Raw genomic sequence first — 16,120 nt, 5'->3', positions numbered from 1 at the left:
TTCACTCAAATCCTAATGAAACACCACAATTAGAATACGGTGGTTGCTGTTGAACCACATGTTGTATAAATAGTCACACCACCCAGACGAGGGAACACTCCCACCACGCTTCAGTGACGTCACTAGTGTTTACACTACACCAGCGAGTATAATTTGATGACATTACTTGAAGTGAATTGGCCTTATTTTAAAAAATCAAGGATGGTTGGTAAAGGACTACTGAGTCAGTGGGTAAGTGTCACATTTGGGGTACTGGTCTTATACAGCAAATAGAGCTCAAAAGCTACTTTTTAAATGGAAATTTGGGGGGGCCGTCTTATGCACCCCGACGCCTTATAGGCCGCGATATACGGTAGATCTAAAATTTGTATGTCTAATGCAAAATCCATGATGTTTATATTCAAAATGATCATCATATTGTAAGAATTCCAGCAATGTAAATTATATTCTGGTCGAGTAATTTGTATGAGTTTTATGAGCTAAAACAAATATCTTCAGTTAATAAAAAAAAATATTCTTCACAACACTATCTGTCAATCAAAGTACCCCAACTTGCCTCCCCCCCTCCTCACACTCACGCCAGCTGGGTCGGTGGTCAGTCCCAACCCTCCCCCTCACCCCCCACCTTCCCTCCCTACCAGAGAAATGTGTGGGTGAAAATACTAGATTTTAACTTTTAGTAATAAATAATAACTCAGACTAAAGTTAGGATAATATAATTGACATCTCTGGATTCCTTGCAGGTCAGGGAATATTTTGAATATAAACTTCATATATTTTGCACAAAAGATAAAATATTTGCTTTGTGTAAACCAAATTATTACATTAGATCTAAAATTTGTATGTCTAATGCAAAATCCATGATGTTTATATTCAAAATGATCATCATATTGTAAGAATTCCAGCAATGTAAATTATATTCTGGCTGGGTAATTTGTATGAATTTTATGAGCTAAATAAAAAAAAAAAAAAATTATACTTCACCGAGTATATGAGTAGATGCGGAAAGTGAAATTCCGGTTCTGGCAAGGTACCGCTAAATGAGAAATCGCGTAAAGTGAAACCCGTGTAAGGCACACGGGGTAATACTGCAATCAGTGTGAGATAAACATACTCTTTACTGACCTTGCTCCACCATGTGTAACATATGTATCCCAAGGTCGGGCGGCCCAGAAGCAGTTGCTAGCATTAGGAGATAAGATGTCGATAATGTGGCCATCCTGGCACATAAGGCCATAGTCATTCACATCTGCTGCTCGGTTGTCCTGGGGATAACACAAGGGACATATAACTCAGTATTACAAGTTAACCTCATGTCTTATATACTGTAGTACTGTACCACTGAAAATATTTTGTTACCAATTTATCTTTGCAGTATACTGTACGGTACAGTACGTAGATTTAATAACCCAGCAATGGAATGAATAATTTCCTTCAAATACGAGTGGAATTACTTTCAATCAATGGGTGTTGTAAAAAAAAATTTAAATGAAAATATATTGAATAGGAAAAAATATTTCCACCTACTGTAAAGAACTGTTGAACAACATTAATCTTGCTAAAGGCAATATCTCCATCATTCTGCGTCAAACACCGCAATGCTCCTTCATAGCCAGCGTAGTCATCATTACTGTCACAGGTACCACCCTTACACAGACTACACATGGCTCCAAAGCGATCCTCTGGAAGTCAAGAATGATCACGTGCGAATCATCTGCAGGTATATATAATATGTCATTTCAAAGCAAAATTTTCTACAAACATTAAAGGTGTTCCTTATTTCCACACAATTACTCATACTACTATGTCTATACTTTTAACCACACCGACCTCCATATCTGTTATGCTATACTGTATTTGTACAGTACTGTACTGTGTCACAATCCTTCTACTTGTACAATCTCCTCCAATCTAATTGTTTATCATTTATTTCTGCTTCAATTATCTCCACATCATAAATGAACCAAAAGGTCATGTTAAATAACCACTTCCTGCAAAACTACTCAGCTCAAAATTCCCACAAACACCAGTTTATTACCTACATCTAACATTAACCTTTAATTCTAACATTCCATAACAGCCATGTTTAACAAATAAAAACTTAAAGAGGTGATCATATTCCAGCATTTTTGCCAAACTTATTCATCAAGTTTTCTCTTCATTTTTTTTTTAGTCCTCAAGCATGTACAGTATAGTTGTGTATGCTTTTTTGGGGAATCAAGAACTTTCTTTGCAAAAGTTCATTGTACATCCACATTAGAATAAATTATGATCAAAATGATGATATCACTTAAAAGATTTATCAATGCATCATCATCACCATACTGTGGATGTTTTCCACATTTTTTAGGGTTGGCCGTGATGATCTGATCAGATGGCTCTTGCACAACTATTTTTACTTTTTTCACTTTTATCATCTTCACCACTGATCGGCTCATTAGACGCTTGGGTGGTCAGTCACGTCTCTGTTATGTATTGTTGTCAAGTACTGGGTATGCACTGGCTCCTGAATATATCTGAACCTGCCGTCACAATGCTCTCTGGCAGATTGTTCCAAGAGTTCACAATTATCACTCTGAAAAAGTTTGCCCTCATAGTTTTCTGGACTTGTGGTCTCTTCAAACTTGGGTTGTAACCTACTCAAGGTGCTGGATGTTTAAGCTAAAATTCTGAAAGAGGGTGGTAATATCAATAAAATATACAGTGGGGTATGCTATAACGAACGGATCCTACTACGAATATTCCTATAACGAACGGTTTTACCTATAAAATTGAGAATGCTATAACGAACAAAACTCCTACAACGAACATTATTTAAAAATTTTTTTTTTTTTTTTTTTTACCAATTTATTGTTTTTTTATTACAAGTATTAATGATATTGGTTATTTCAGGGGTTTAGATGCATATTTATGCACTTTTTTACAATTTTTACAATTTTATATTATATTTTTCAGTGTTAAGTGGTTGTATTTGGTGGCCTGGAACGGATTAATCCTATAACGAACGAATGCTATAACGAACAAGGTTCTAGAACCAATTAGATTCGTTATAGCATACCCCACTGTATCTTAATTTCTTCCAAGGCTTTATGACAGTGTACCCCATGAAAGGCTTAGAATTAAACTGGAAATGTACAGATTCAGGAAAGTGTCCTAGCATGGATCGGAGACTTTCTTCATGACTGCAAGCAATGTGAGGGGATGAATGGTATGAAATTTCTATGTGTTTCATAAAGGACATGCCAGAAGCTATACACTGCTCCATACTAATTTTTGTGAACAATGTCAAGTTATTCAGGGAATTTAAGAACCAAACAGACTGTGAAGAGCTCCAGAAAGATCTCTGTCACCTTCAAAAATGGTCAAAGAAATGGCGGTTCAGATTCAATGTCACGAAGTATAAGAGAATGCACCTAGGTTGTACCAAGAGTAAGGAAGCATATCACATGTCCCAACGGGATGAAGAAACAGCATTAATAGAGACAAAATGTGAAAAGGACCTTGGTGTATATGTTGACAACGAACTGAAGTTCTCAGACCATTGTGAGAAGAAAGAAAGTCAAGCAATTAAACTAGTAGGTCTTATAAGAAGGTTGTTCAGATATCTAGACGGCCCATCCTTCGTAATGCTCTTCAAGAGTAAGGTGCTACCCCATCTGGAATACTGGTCCCCAAGATGTGCTAAAGACTGTCAGTTGATTGAAAATGTCCAAAGGAGGGCCACCAGACTGGTTTCTACACTATGGCACCTCAGTTACCCAGAGAGATTAGAATGCTTGCGCCTAGCTGATATTGTACTACAGAAAGGCAAGGGATGACCTAATTGAAGTATATAAATATCTTAGAGGGCACTACTCAGTCAAGTGATCATACCTGGAGCTGGCAGAAACCCACCCCACAAGGGGTCACAGCTCAAGGTTAAAGAAGCCACAGGTCCAGAAAACTGTGAGGGCAAACCTTTTCAGGGTGAAAATTGTAAACTCTTGGAACAATCTGTCAGAGAGTGCTGTGACAGCACAAGTGTGAGCTCTCTCAAGACCAGACTTGACCAACGCTGGCACAGGTAAAACTACAATCAGGAACCAGTATGTGCCCATTACTTGCCAACATTACAAAACAGAGATGTGATCGACTGCCCAAGCGGCTAATGAGCTGATCAGTGACGAAGAGAATAGAAATAAAAAATAGTAAAAGTAAAAGTCTGGTTCTCATCTCTAAGGTAACTTCTTACATCCCCTCCCCATATCAATCTTGCCCCCACCCCCTCAACTATCCTCCTCTCCACACCTAGAATCATGCTTTTCTTGAACCAATTGGTCTCCTCCACTCTCACCATAAGCCTGAACCACTTCAACCTACCACTACCTAGTTCTATTTATTATTACATGAACTGACACAAGCAAGAGGTACAGTATAATTCACTGGTATTTCATCTGCAGTTATTAATGTACTAGTTCCTCAGTTGGCAAGTCTTGAAAATTTTATTGCAATCAATACATACTGAGTGCTTGATCCACAGCAGCAGATGTAGCCCATTCACCAGGAGCACATGCTCTGTTAAAGGTTGTGGCCACAGCTTCAATTTCGTGCTCCATCTCAGACTTGTGAAGGGTGCAGAGAGGACTGATCACACCAGCACGTTTTAGCTGTAAAATAAAATAAACATTAGCCTCTGTCCTTTTACTAAAGGACTCAGACATTACAAGTGGATAATTCTCCAATAAATATGTACTACTGTATTAATTTTGGTCTATGATTTTCCTTCAAGGACTAGAAGGACTGTTTTATGTCGAATCATTCCTATGCATTTCAAGCAATAAGCATTACCCACCATTTGATATACACAACTTACTGAAGAATTCTACAAACTGGTTTGCTTGTCATATACAGTACATGAAGCAGTGAGAAACAAGGTCTGGAAAAGATGAAGGCTGTCTATATATGCACATACAAGTACCTGTACAATCTTAAAAAATTATCAAGAAACATATTCACCTCCCTTTCGCATGCTTATTACATTTTAGAACCACCTGAAGAGGAGGAATCAGACCTTACCAGTGCCACAGGGATGCGCCAGCCAGTTGTCCTGCCATAGCCAGTGTGACAAGACTTCTTGCCACGAAGATCAACAAGTCTGCTGACTGTAGACCGGCGAACCACCACCACCGCTTTGTATCGATAATCCTCTAAAACCATAGATCAAGGTCATAACAAGAAATAGCTATATCCCTGTACATATATTTGACTGTCCATAATTTCTATGTACAATATAAACTAAGCTTTAGCTAAGTTTAGTCATCAAAAATTTTTGTTTCATATGCTGACATACACCTCTATAATGGTCTCTCCAATTATAGGAAAAAAAATATCTTATCCACCAAGCAGTTTGGGTCTTACACCTCCACCTTACACATGGCTGGGCTTCTACTGAACTTCTACTCATTAAGGTTACTCAATCTCTACAACCAATAAGGTTCTTCCTAGCATCTTACAGACAGCCATATAATCCTTCCAGTATTCTGTACAGGCTCTTTCAGATCTAGAAGAAATGGGTTCATACTGAACCACCTCCCGACTCAGTGAAAGGATCTCAAAAGGAGAGAGTTGATCAAGTTATACTATTAACTATCTGTCATTTCTTAAAACATGGCCCCTGTCAGTCTTTACTCCTGAAAACTCACCCTGAGAAAATTTCGGGTCACGGGCTGATGCAATGATTCGGAGGTTTGAGTTGACACTAAGGTAACTCCCAGGAAGAGGGGTCATATCCACTTGACCGCGCACCACACGCTGTACGCAATCCAGCCTACACAAACAAGAAATGAAGTACACTATTACATACAGACATACACACACTCTAGGCATCTCTTAATTTATGAAGGACCAGTTTATAAACAGTAATGCACTTCATATATACAGTTATTCCCATCCAGTTGTGTTCGTGTTTGTAATATTAATATGTGATATAAAACAAACAAAGAAAACACTTAACTGACAGCATGAAACATCAACAAACAACCTCAGTGATGGCTGGGAGGAAGCCAAAAAAGGGGCAGTGCAGAGGGGAGGACAGGACTCATAAGAAGTGTTTAGTATGAATTTCTCATAGTAAAATGGGACAGCAATCAATCCGCATGGAATGCTGGAGATGAATGTTCTCTACTAGTAAAAGAACTAGAGACATACGGGTGATTACCCCCCCAACTATTAGCATAGCAAACATAGGCTAAGGTCTCTGTTACCTGTAAAATACAACAGGTAATATTCACATTCTCACTTGGCGTATCCACATGCTCACATTACACTTTATATCATTCTTTCATTCCCCAGTGTCTCAATATGACTATACTAAATGTGCAAACTGAAACCCATTTTCTTCTTAACATGACTTTCACATCCTTATCTCATCTTTATTTCTGTAATTGTTTTCTCTGCATCCTATTTACTTCATTCTGTCTCTTCCAACTTATTCTTTCCTCTTGTACCCACAGTCCAGGATACTTCAAACATGTGGCCTTTTAACACAGTTCTCTCTATATATTTCTCCAACTACCTGTTATTTTCATTTCTTCCACTACTCCATGGTTCAAGTCATCACCAATCATTCTGTCGGCTGACACATCTAATCCAAGATACATGAAACTCTATATGTACTCCATTCAATCTCCAGAAAAGCTCACATTTATTTTCTCGGTTTCTTTGATTTCTCATTTTTATCTCTTTACATTTGCTCACATTCACGATCAGCCTTCCACTGGTATACAGTCATCCAAACACATTCATCAACACCTGTGAATATTCTTCTAACTTAAACACACAAATGAGGAATAACGTTGAAGGTTATGTCTCACCTGTCCCTGGCACTGACACAGACAAATTGTTGGCCCACCTCGTTCATCACCTTTACCATGGCTTCACAGTCTGCCATCTCCCCCTCAAGGGCACACACACGAACTGAAAAATTTCAGGAGTCAAATTATTCTCATACCAATAAGTTAAAAAGTCCAAATGTTACTGTCTGTACAAAATATAAAATTTTGTTTTATTTCCTTAATCTTACCAAAAACTGGTTTTAAAGTATACAGTACTGTACATATAATTGGTTATCTTACATGATCATGATTTAATGTACAATTTATTTTCTTCTTCCCTCACCTTCACAACTGTGAAGTTCGTTAAGCTTTGAAAAGTAGTCCCTCTTCATTTTCCTTTCATCTGGAGTGTCTTCACTTAAGGCCTTCAGACCTACAGCTGTGTTCTTAAACAACAAGTCTGACTTGCCCTGATAGCTTCCAAATAGCCTGATAAAAGGATAAAGGGTAAAATATAAATTGAACTTGAGAAGATACATGATGAAAGAGAAATATTCAAATGTGTAATGGAGTTTGAAAAGCATGAAACTGACATGCATGAGGTGGGGTTTAAAATCAAAAGGATGTAATATGATATAGAACTTAAGGGAGCTCAAAATATATAGGTAGAGACCAGAAATACAGAATAAAAAGAAGCTTTGGGGAAACTAAGTCATAAGACTGGCTCTCCCTTGTGGGTCATGCTCTCAACTGCTACAAACACAGTGTACAATGCACATTTTAGTGTTATTACTTCTATTCTCTTCACCACTGATCAGCTCGTTAGCCGCTTGGGTGATCGGTCACGTCTCTGTTACGCACTGTTGGCAAGTACTGGGCATGCACTGGCTCCTGAATGTATCTGATCCTGCTCCAGTGCTTATCAAGTCTCGTCTTGAAAGAGCTTACACTCGGTGCCATCACAACACTCTGGCAGATTGTTCCAAAAGTTTACAACTCTCACTCAGAAAAAATTACCCCTCACAGTTTTCTGGACTTGTGGCTTCTTCAACCTTGAGCTGCGATCCCTTGTGGGGCAAGCATCCACCAGCTCCAGGTAAGGGCACTCAACTGAGTAGTGTCCATTGAGATGCTTATACACCTCAATTAGGTCTCCCCTTGCGCGTCTGTAGTATAAGCTAGGCAAATTCAGGCGCTCAAATCTTTAAGGGTAGCTGAGGTGCTGCAGTGCAGGCACCAGTCTGTCCTTCGGACAGGTATTGTTGGAAAAATAACACTTGGTTTGGAGGAAAGTAATTTTGTTAAGCTGGAGAGTAACTCCAGTAGCTGTGGATCCAAGGGGGTGTTACCATAGACACATGAAATGACACACCTGAGAAGAAAAAAATGTTCTAAGTTACTCAACTGTGTAATTCAGAGGTTCTCTAGAATAATGAATTGAGAAAATTTCACCTCAGGATGGTTCTAAAATACAGTACAGAATTTTGCACCCCCTATCTACCTTTGCCATTTTGTTCTCCAGTTTCCAGGACTTGTCCCGGGGCAACCTCCAACAATTTTTTATGTAATCCTCAGACTTGAAAAGTTTCAAGAAAATCCGGCAATGACAACAGTTTAGTGATGGTACAGTACATATGAAGCCAAGATGAAGAAATGATGTCCTTATATGAAATCTTGTTAACTTACACACTGTAAACTTACAGCAATTAGTGACATTCTAGATTTATGTAGCACAATATTCAATTCTAGGCAAAAGTTATTTTCATCATCAACAAATTTTATTAACAATTTTTTGTTCTTTCATATCAACATTTCAAAAGAATAACAAAAAAAGACAAAAATACTATAAGTTCTATACTGTACTCACTTAAATGTCTCACTTCCTGGGGCACCTCCTTTGAACACTTCTGACACTCCCAGTAACACTTGCCGCACCTGACTCTTTCGGTCTGTTGACATCCTTCCTGATACCACTACCTGATGGGATAAGAGATACTTTACCATTATAGGGTACAGTACTTTATCCTCTTCACTACTGATCGGCCTGTTAGTCCCTTGGGCAGTCATTATGTCTGTTATGCACTGTTAGCAAATACTGGCTCCAGTCTGGTCTTAAATGAGCTCACAGTCAGTGCCACCACAACATTTTCTGGCAGATTATTACAAGAGTTCACAACTCTCATTTCAAAAATATTGTCATGATAATTTCCTGAACTTATGGTTTCTTAAGTTTAACCTGAGGCTGTGACCTCTAGTGGGGTGGACATCCACTAGTTCCAAGTATGAACACTCGACTGAGTACTGTAGTGTCTTCTGAGGTTCTTATCAACTTCTCTTTGCTCACCCCTTGCCCATTTACAGTCAAGGGTGGATCCAGGGGCGTCTTGGGGAACCAAACCCCCTTTTCATCAGAAAATTCCAATACTTTTTCTTTAATGCACTACTGTACTCAGGCATTTTTATAAAGTAAAAAGTAATTACCCCTGCACTACTGTATTGACCTCAGAATATCTCCTAATATCAAGTGCACATGGCTTCAAAATGGCCTCAAAATGCCCACAATGATGGTCAGATATAAAAAAAAATTATAGGGGGATTTACAGCAACCCCCCCCCAAACTCACCAGCTAGGTGGGCTCTCTGTGCTCACTATGTTCTCCCACCCACAACTTCTTTGGATATTCCTTGATCCGCCTCTAATAGTACATGTATAAACTAGATAACTACAGGCATTCTAAGGTCTATTGTCATCATTTTTTAGCATTGCTGGTCTGATAACCAATTAGATTCTCATGAGTGAATTTGTGTGGAAAAATATTCTTTATAACATTCTACTTTTATCCTCTTCACCACTGACCGGCTTGTTAGCCGCTTGGGCGATCAATCACATCTCTGTTATGCACTGTTGGCAAGTACTGGGCATGCATTGGCTACTGAATGTATCTGAACCTGCTCCAGTGCTTGTCAAGTCTGGTCTTGATAGAGCTAACACTCGGTGCCATCACAACACTCTCTGGCAGATTGTTCCAAGAGTTCACAACTCTCACTCCGAAAAAGTTACCCCTCACAGGTTTCTGGGCTTGCAGCTTCTTCAACCTTGAGCTGCGATCCCTTGTCGGTGAGCATCCGCCAGCTCCAGGTAAGGGCACAAGACTGAGTAGTGCCTTTTGAGATGTTTATACACCTCAATTAGGTCCCCCCTTGCCCGTCTGTACTATAAGCTAAGCAATTTCAGGCGCTCTAATCTCTCAGGGTAGCTGAGGTGCCAGAGTGCAGGCACCAGTCTGGTGGCCCTCCTTTGGATATTTTCAATCAACTGACAGTCCCTAGCATATCTCGGGGACCAGATGGGGTGACAGTACTCAAGACAGGGAGGTACCTCACTCTTGAAGATCGTTACAAAGGACAGACAGTTTAGATATCTGAACGACCTTCTTATAAGACCTAATAATTTAGTTGCTGATTCACCTTCTTCTCGCAATGGCCTGAGAACTTCAGCTCGTTGTCAACATACACACCTCGGTCTTTTTCATATTCAGTCTCAATTAATGCAGCTTCTTCGTCTTGTTGGGACATGATATGCCTCTTTACCGTTGGTCCTGTATGTACAAGCTTAAATGAATAATCTACCACTGGATAATACTTGCAATATTTACTAACATTGTATTTCTTGTACATAAGCACAAGTATGTTATTACCTATTTATAGTTATAGAAGACAATATTACTTGGAAAGCAACAAATTACCAATAGTTACTGAACTTTGACATTCTGAGGTACATCAAGAATCAGTAACTACTCTAACTGGAAAGAATTCAATAGACATTAAGCTCAGTAACATAGCAGTGTAGCCCTGACACTTACCTCATGTGCTGGGACCAAGGCCAGGTTACATGTGTGGTATTCAGTGACTGCAGCTGAACCACCATTTGGACACAAGAGTTTGAAGTTCTCAGATTGTAGACCTGTTGCCCAGTCTTCTGTGTTGGAGCCATCTGAAAGCAAAACAGTTAAAGGATGAAGAACTGACCACAGGTATAATTCATATCAACCAAATCAAACAATATATTCAAATAATGGAGAGTTATTGTACAGCACTAGAACATATGAGACGAAATTAGAAACTGCAAGGCACTAGTGCACACATACTAGTTATAAAAATACACACGTTCAAATTAAATTGTTAGTTGGTACAATACAAAACACCACTACAACCTTTAAAGCTAATAACTCATCACTCCCATTAATATTTAAATTGAGGTTATACTATTATACAGCACAAAATTTTCAGATATAAAACAATGAAGAAGTTCTTAGGCATCCATTTTGTGAAGATCATGACAGCTAAGAAAATAATCTCCATTATTGTACTACAGGTGTATCACAATAATATCAGATGATGAGAAGATACAGTAAGTTAATTACTTTTAAACAGCACCAGTTAAGACATCAGAGAAATATACTCAGTTTAATAACAAAAATTCAGAAAGTAATTAATTCTTTGTTAAAGGGTTACAGACTTCCTTTTACAAACTTGTACAACCAGCATGGATTCAAACATGGCAGGTCCTACCTTACCAATCTACTGTCACCTATCTGGTATCTTCAACTAGATAGATATGATGGCTAAAGAGTCATCTTTTTATGTCATCTATTTTGACTCTGCAAAAACTTTTGATACTGTAGCTCAAGGATGCCCCACTTAGAATCTACACAAAATTGGAATCAGAAGACAACCCAGAAAATTTCAAGTGCGATGGTGGTGGATCACTTACTGCATTCACTGATGATACAAATAGGATCGTAGATGAGGTAGAATAAAATAATAACCATAAGTATGCTAGTATGAATTTTTCATACTACAGGTATAATGACAGCATAACAGGCACAATACCTGTACTATCATGATATGTTTTATCTAACTTTAACTGGAATAGAAGCACAAAACTTACAGACACTGAAACAAATGCAGGGAATAAACCTGATACCGTAGATGCCAAATAAAATATTACTGTTAAACATACTAATGCCTCACAACATTTTCAAAGAATTTCTTATATTTTTCCAACTGCAGTGACTCCACCTGGATACTGACCTCAAGACTGGAAGCACAATGTTACACAGAGAGATGAAGCCTTGTTCATCTACCAGTGTGAAGTGCCTGGTTCTAAGTACAATATGTGGTTATTTGTCTTTCTTTTAACCTTATTGGCTCTCAACTAGGAGTGTTCTTACCCCTTGTCTTCTCCCTCACAGTTTTGCTATCCCTTACTTCCCTGCTCTTTGACTATCCCCTTTCATTATCTTCCAGACCAACATCTACCGAAGTCAATAGCCTTTTTTCCTACTTCTGCATCATCACCCATCAATGTTGTAATCCATTTTACGATATATTACCTTGGGTCATGACCTACCAGTATTTTCTGGGACAGTGGTGTGCTTAACAAAGGCCACATCACCACCCCCATGAGTCAGACACCTGAAGGCACCCGTGTAGGAGTAGAAGGGCTCAGAGCTGCTCCTGGCACACTGGTTCTCGCCTTCTCCAATACACAGACGACAGAGACGATCCTTGAAGTTGCCCTGGTTGTTGTATGCCAGATTCTTGGCCCGGGGCACATGAGCCACCGCTAAAGAATGTTGCAGCAGCTATGATATAATTGCAGTGGATTGGATCAATCAGTCTCAGCTCAAGGAGGGTAGCTAATGGCATTTTCCATCCTGTGGGAGGCAAGGACAGAAATTATCAGTTGTTTTTCCCTGCATATTCTAACTCTTTTCCTTCTCCTGTTACTGTTCTTCATTGTATTTTCTCCCCATTCAACTTCTCTTTTCATTTTATTACATTTTCCATCTTCAATCCCCCTTTTAAGTATTTTATTTTCAATTTTTACCCATTTCATTATCTACAATACTAACTTGTCACTTCATAATTAATTTAACTTCTTATCTCTCCACCAGTTTTCTTTTACTCTGGCTTTAAAAAGCTCTTCTCAAACTTACATACAGTGGTCTTCCCTCTTGCTCTTCTCTTTTACCTCCTTCTTTTCTCCCATCTATTCCTTACAACTCTTATTCTTCCAGTCTTTCATCCTTCCCACCTAATTCTTATATTCTTACCCACTTTATTTCTCTTCAGTAGTCACATCATCCCTATCAAGCTCTCCTCACATCTTTCCAGTCCTATCTTACTCCTTCTTCCAAGTTATACCATCAGTCAAAATCCTCTTACATCCCATCCAAGCTCTTAATTACCCTTCTAACCCTCACATGTAACATTATATTACACTATTCCTATAATATCTCTTCTCCTTTTCATTCCAATGCCTCTTCAAATGCCAACTCTTTCCCACATCTTACCTTCACTCCTCTAAATTAACACAGTACGTATTCTGCTGTCTTGCCGAGTCCTGTGTGGCAGGACTTACGGCCCTCTAAGTCACTGAATGATGTGATGTTCGAGTCTGCCCTTACAACTGCAACAGCATAATAGGACGATGTTGGCGATGCAGCATTGATGTTGTACACCTCGCTCAGCACACGCTCAAACCCAAAATCTCTGTGTGGGGAAAGTCAAGTTAAAACAGTGACTTAATGAAGAAAGAAGGGTAGGGAGATGAGAAGAGGAGAGCAGATGGAAGAGAAGAAATACATTAAAAAAATCAAAGAATGAAAGTATAGAGTATTATAAAGTAGAAAAAGGATAAAGTAAAGTACTGTAATATGCAAAAAATAAATAAATAAATAACAGGAGGGAATTATGGAAAGGTGAAACACAAAAAATATCAAAAGGAAAGACTAAATAAGAATAAAAAGGGAGGCAATGTAGATATGATAATGATATTGTAGAAGGGACAGAGAGGACAGGCTAAGACAACTGAGGAGTAAAGAAGACATAAGAAAACAATAAAAGAAGGATCACAAACAACAATTACGCCAGCAAACAAAGAAATAAACATTAGTCAAAGAAAAATTTACAGTAACAGAAGGAATATCAGTGAAATGAATTACCGGACAAATGAGAAGACACATGAGGAGAAGAGAGTGAAGCAAGAGAGAAGATACTGATCAAATAAGTGTTTTAAATCAACAACATACTGATCAAATAAGTGTTTTAAATCAACAAAATACTGATCAAATAAGTGTTTTAAATCAACAACATACTGATCAAATAAGTGTTTTAAATCAACAACACTGTATCTTTGCTACTACTGAACATATATACAGTTACTCCCACTTACTTAATCCAATTCGACTTACAACCACCTCGACATACTGAATCCCCAGTCGTACTAAAATGTTTTCAAATTACGATTTTCGAGTCCCTACAGTAGTGATTGCAGTGTACTGACAAAATTTTTGTTTGTAATTCACTTTAAAATGGCTGGTGCTTAAAAGTGAGAGTTTGTAGTGCTGAGAAGAAAAAGAGACACCCATTTTAGATTTTCTATGTATCATTTAAGCATTTTCGACTTACGACCTGGATTTGGGTCCCGAACCCCGTTGTAAGTCGAGGAGCAACTGCATAATGTTGCATAGTATCAATCTAATATACTCTTGCCACCATACATTTAATCTCAACCTATATCACACACAAACTGTACATAACCAGTCTTTACAAATTCAACCACACCCACTTCATCCTCATAGTTGCTTCTACTGTACATCTAAAGTGCCAAATTTAGAAATAAAACTGTCATATGAAATGTTTTACTCTCTGCCAATCTTCCTGTTATTCATTTATACAATGTATTACATTCCTAGCCTCCTCCCTATTCCTCCTTTCCCTCTTATTTCCTTCCCCATTCCACCTCCTCTTTCCTTCCAGTCTCCTTTTCTTATACAATCCCCTTTTCTATATTAAACTATCTCTCCATCAAATCATATATAAAATATCTGTACTCTCTACTGTATTCTTTCATTGTGGAAACAGTCTCAGCTGACTGAAAAAATTCATTCCAAAGAAAATATTTTTGACTATATTCTGAAAACTACAGTACTGCACAGTGCTTGATCATAACTTACATTTGAGTATCTACCAGCACACAAGAAGTTTTATATTTTTCAATACAGGGGTAATTTCATTCATACAAGGGTGTACCCTTACATGGGACTAGCAAAACAGTGGTACAGTATATATACTCATATATACAGTATTACAGTGCTGTATAGCTACCAGTAATAGCAAAAAAAAATTTTCAGAGAGAGAGGGGGGGGGGCGGTAGGCACTAGTGAAAGAAATCCTATGCCAAGAAAAAACATAGGCCACCACTCAAATTTCAAAATAACCATTATAATGACATTTTTACATTCACAACCTTCAAATGGATAAAATAACACAGTAATGAAGTATAGAAATCAAAAGTTACTGCTACTCACTGAGTCACTTGGTAGACATCTCCACCATCCAGTGCGATAACATCAGCATTGCCAAAATATATTTCTGTGGTGGGAGACGGCAGGCTCCATCAAGCAGCCCACACCTATACCTGCATCTGTGCCATATGCCCGCGATGCTATCTGAAGGTCACGACACTTTTCAAGCTCTGCCTCATTTTGAACACAGAAGCGCACTGGTTTCTTGGGCTGAGTCACATTAAACTTGTATCCAGCTGCAGGAACAGTAGAAAACTCAATCATATGAAGCTTATTAGCATAGCTAAGCAAGACATTCAACATTACAGTTCAAAGTCAAAAGCTGCAAAAAATATCATATAAATACTGTACAGAATATTTAGTTTGTCGTAAAATCTATAGATTAAGACTGTTAAATCACTCTTGTATGAGCATAAAGATCAAATGCAATTTGTGATTCTAAATCATGAATGAAAATAACAAATTAACAGGTTAATTTTTAATCACCACTAAAAAATGCATAACTGTATGACTTTTAGTCAAATTCAATGTTCTATGGAGTACCTTGGTTTCTTGTCATGATCATTACACTCTTATAGATCTTCAAGCATAACACTCATACAGTATCAATCCAAACTCATGATAAAGTTCAATTCTTTTCAATGAGAGAACTGCCTCTTTACTACTGGCATGATCTAGGTGCTTTCTCTTGCATATCATAATGTTGAATCTCAGGTGCCATTCCACTGACCACTCCTAAAGCATTCAGTTCTTAATTTCCCTGATTATCTTAGTGTCACCTGCAAGAATGGCATGCACAACTCAGGCAGAGAGGTAACAAAAGACAGTGCCTGACTCTTCTGCTGCATTAAATAATAATGGACATTTGAACACAAATGTGTTACCTTTCTGTATTTACTTAATCTAACTGTATGTATTTTTAAAAGTTGATCTC

General features: G+C 38.2%; 1 protein-coding gene across 1 annotated transcript in view; it reads right to left on the bottom strand.

The window, feature by feature from the left end:
• LOC121870371 (transferrin-like) overlaps positions 1-16,120 on the bottom strand; it is a 48,679-nt gene that overhangs the window by 15,110 nt on the left and 17,449 nt on the right. The window contains 14 exon segments of the mRNA XM_042372172.1: positions 1,126-1,265; positions 1,528-1,682; positions 4,502-4,646; positions 5,056-5,186; positions 5,682-5,806; positions 6,852-6,954; positions 7,156-7,301; positions 8,680-8,789; positions 10,675-10,805; positions 12,225-12,418; positions 12,420-12,534; positions 13,206-13,369; positions 15,190-15,258; positions 15,260-15,422. Coding sequence (XP_042228106.1) covers positions 1,126-1,265; positions 1,528-1,682; positions 4,502-4,646; positions 5,056-5,186; positions 5,682-5,806; positions 6,852-6,954; positions 7,156-7,301; positions 8,680-8,789; positions 10,675-10,805; positions 12,225-12,418; positions 12,420-12,534; positions 13,206-13,369; positions 15,190-15,258; positions 15,260-15,422 — 1,891 coding nt within the window.

The sequence above is a fragment of the Homarus americanus genome, unplaced genomic scaffold, assembly GCF_018991925.1.
Source record: "Homarus americanus isolate GMGI-L3 unplaced genomic scaffold, GMGI_Hamer_2.0 scaffold40856, whole genome shotgun sequence".
NCBI lineage: Eukaryota > Metazoa > Arthropoda > Malacostraca > Decapoda > Nephropidae > Homarus > Homarus americanus.
The sequence above is the reverse complement of the archived record's forward strand: the minus strand, read 5'-3'. Positions and strand labels throughout refer to the sequence as shown.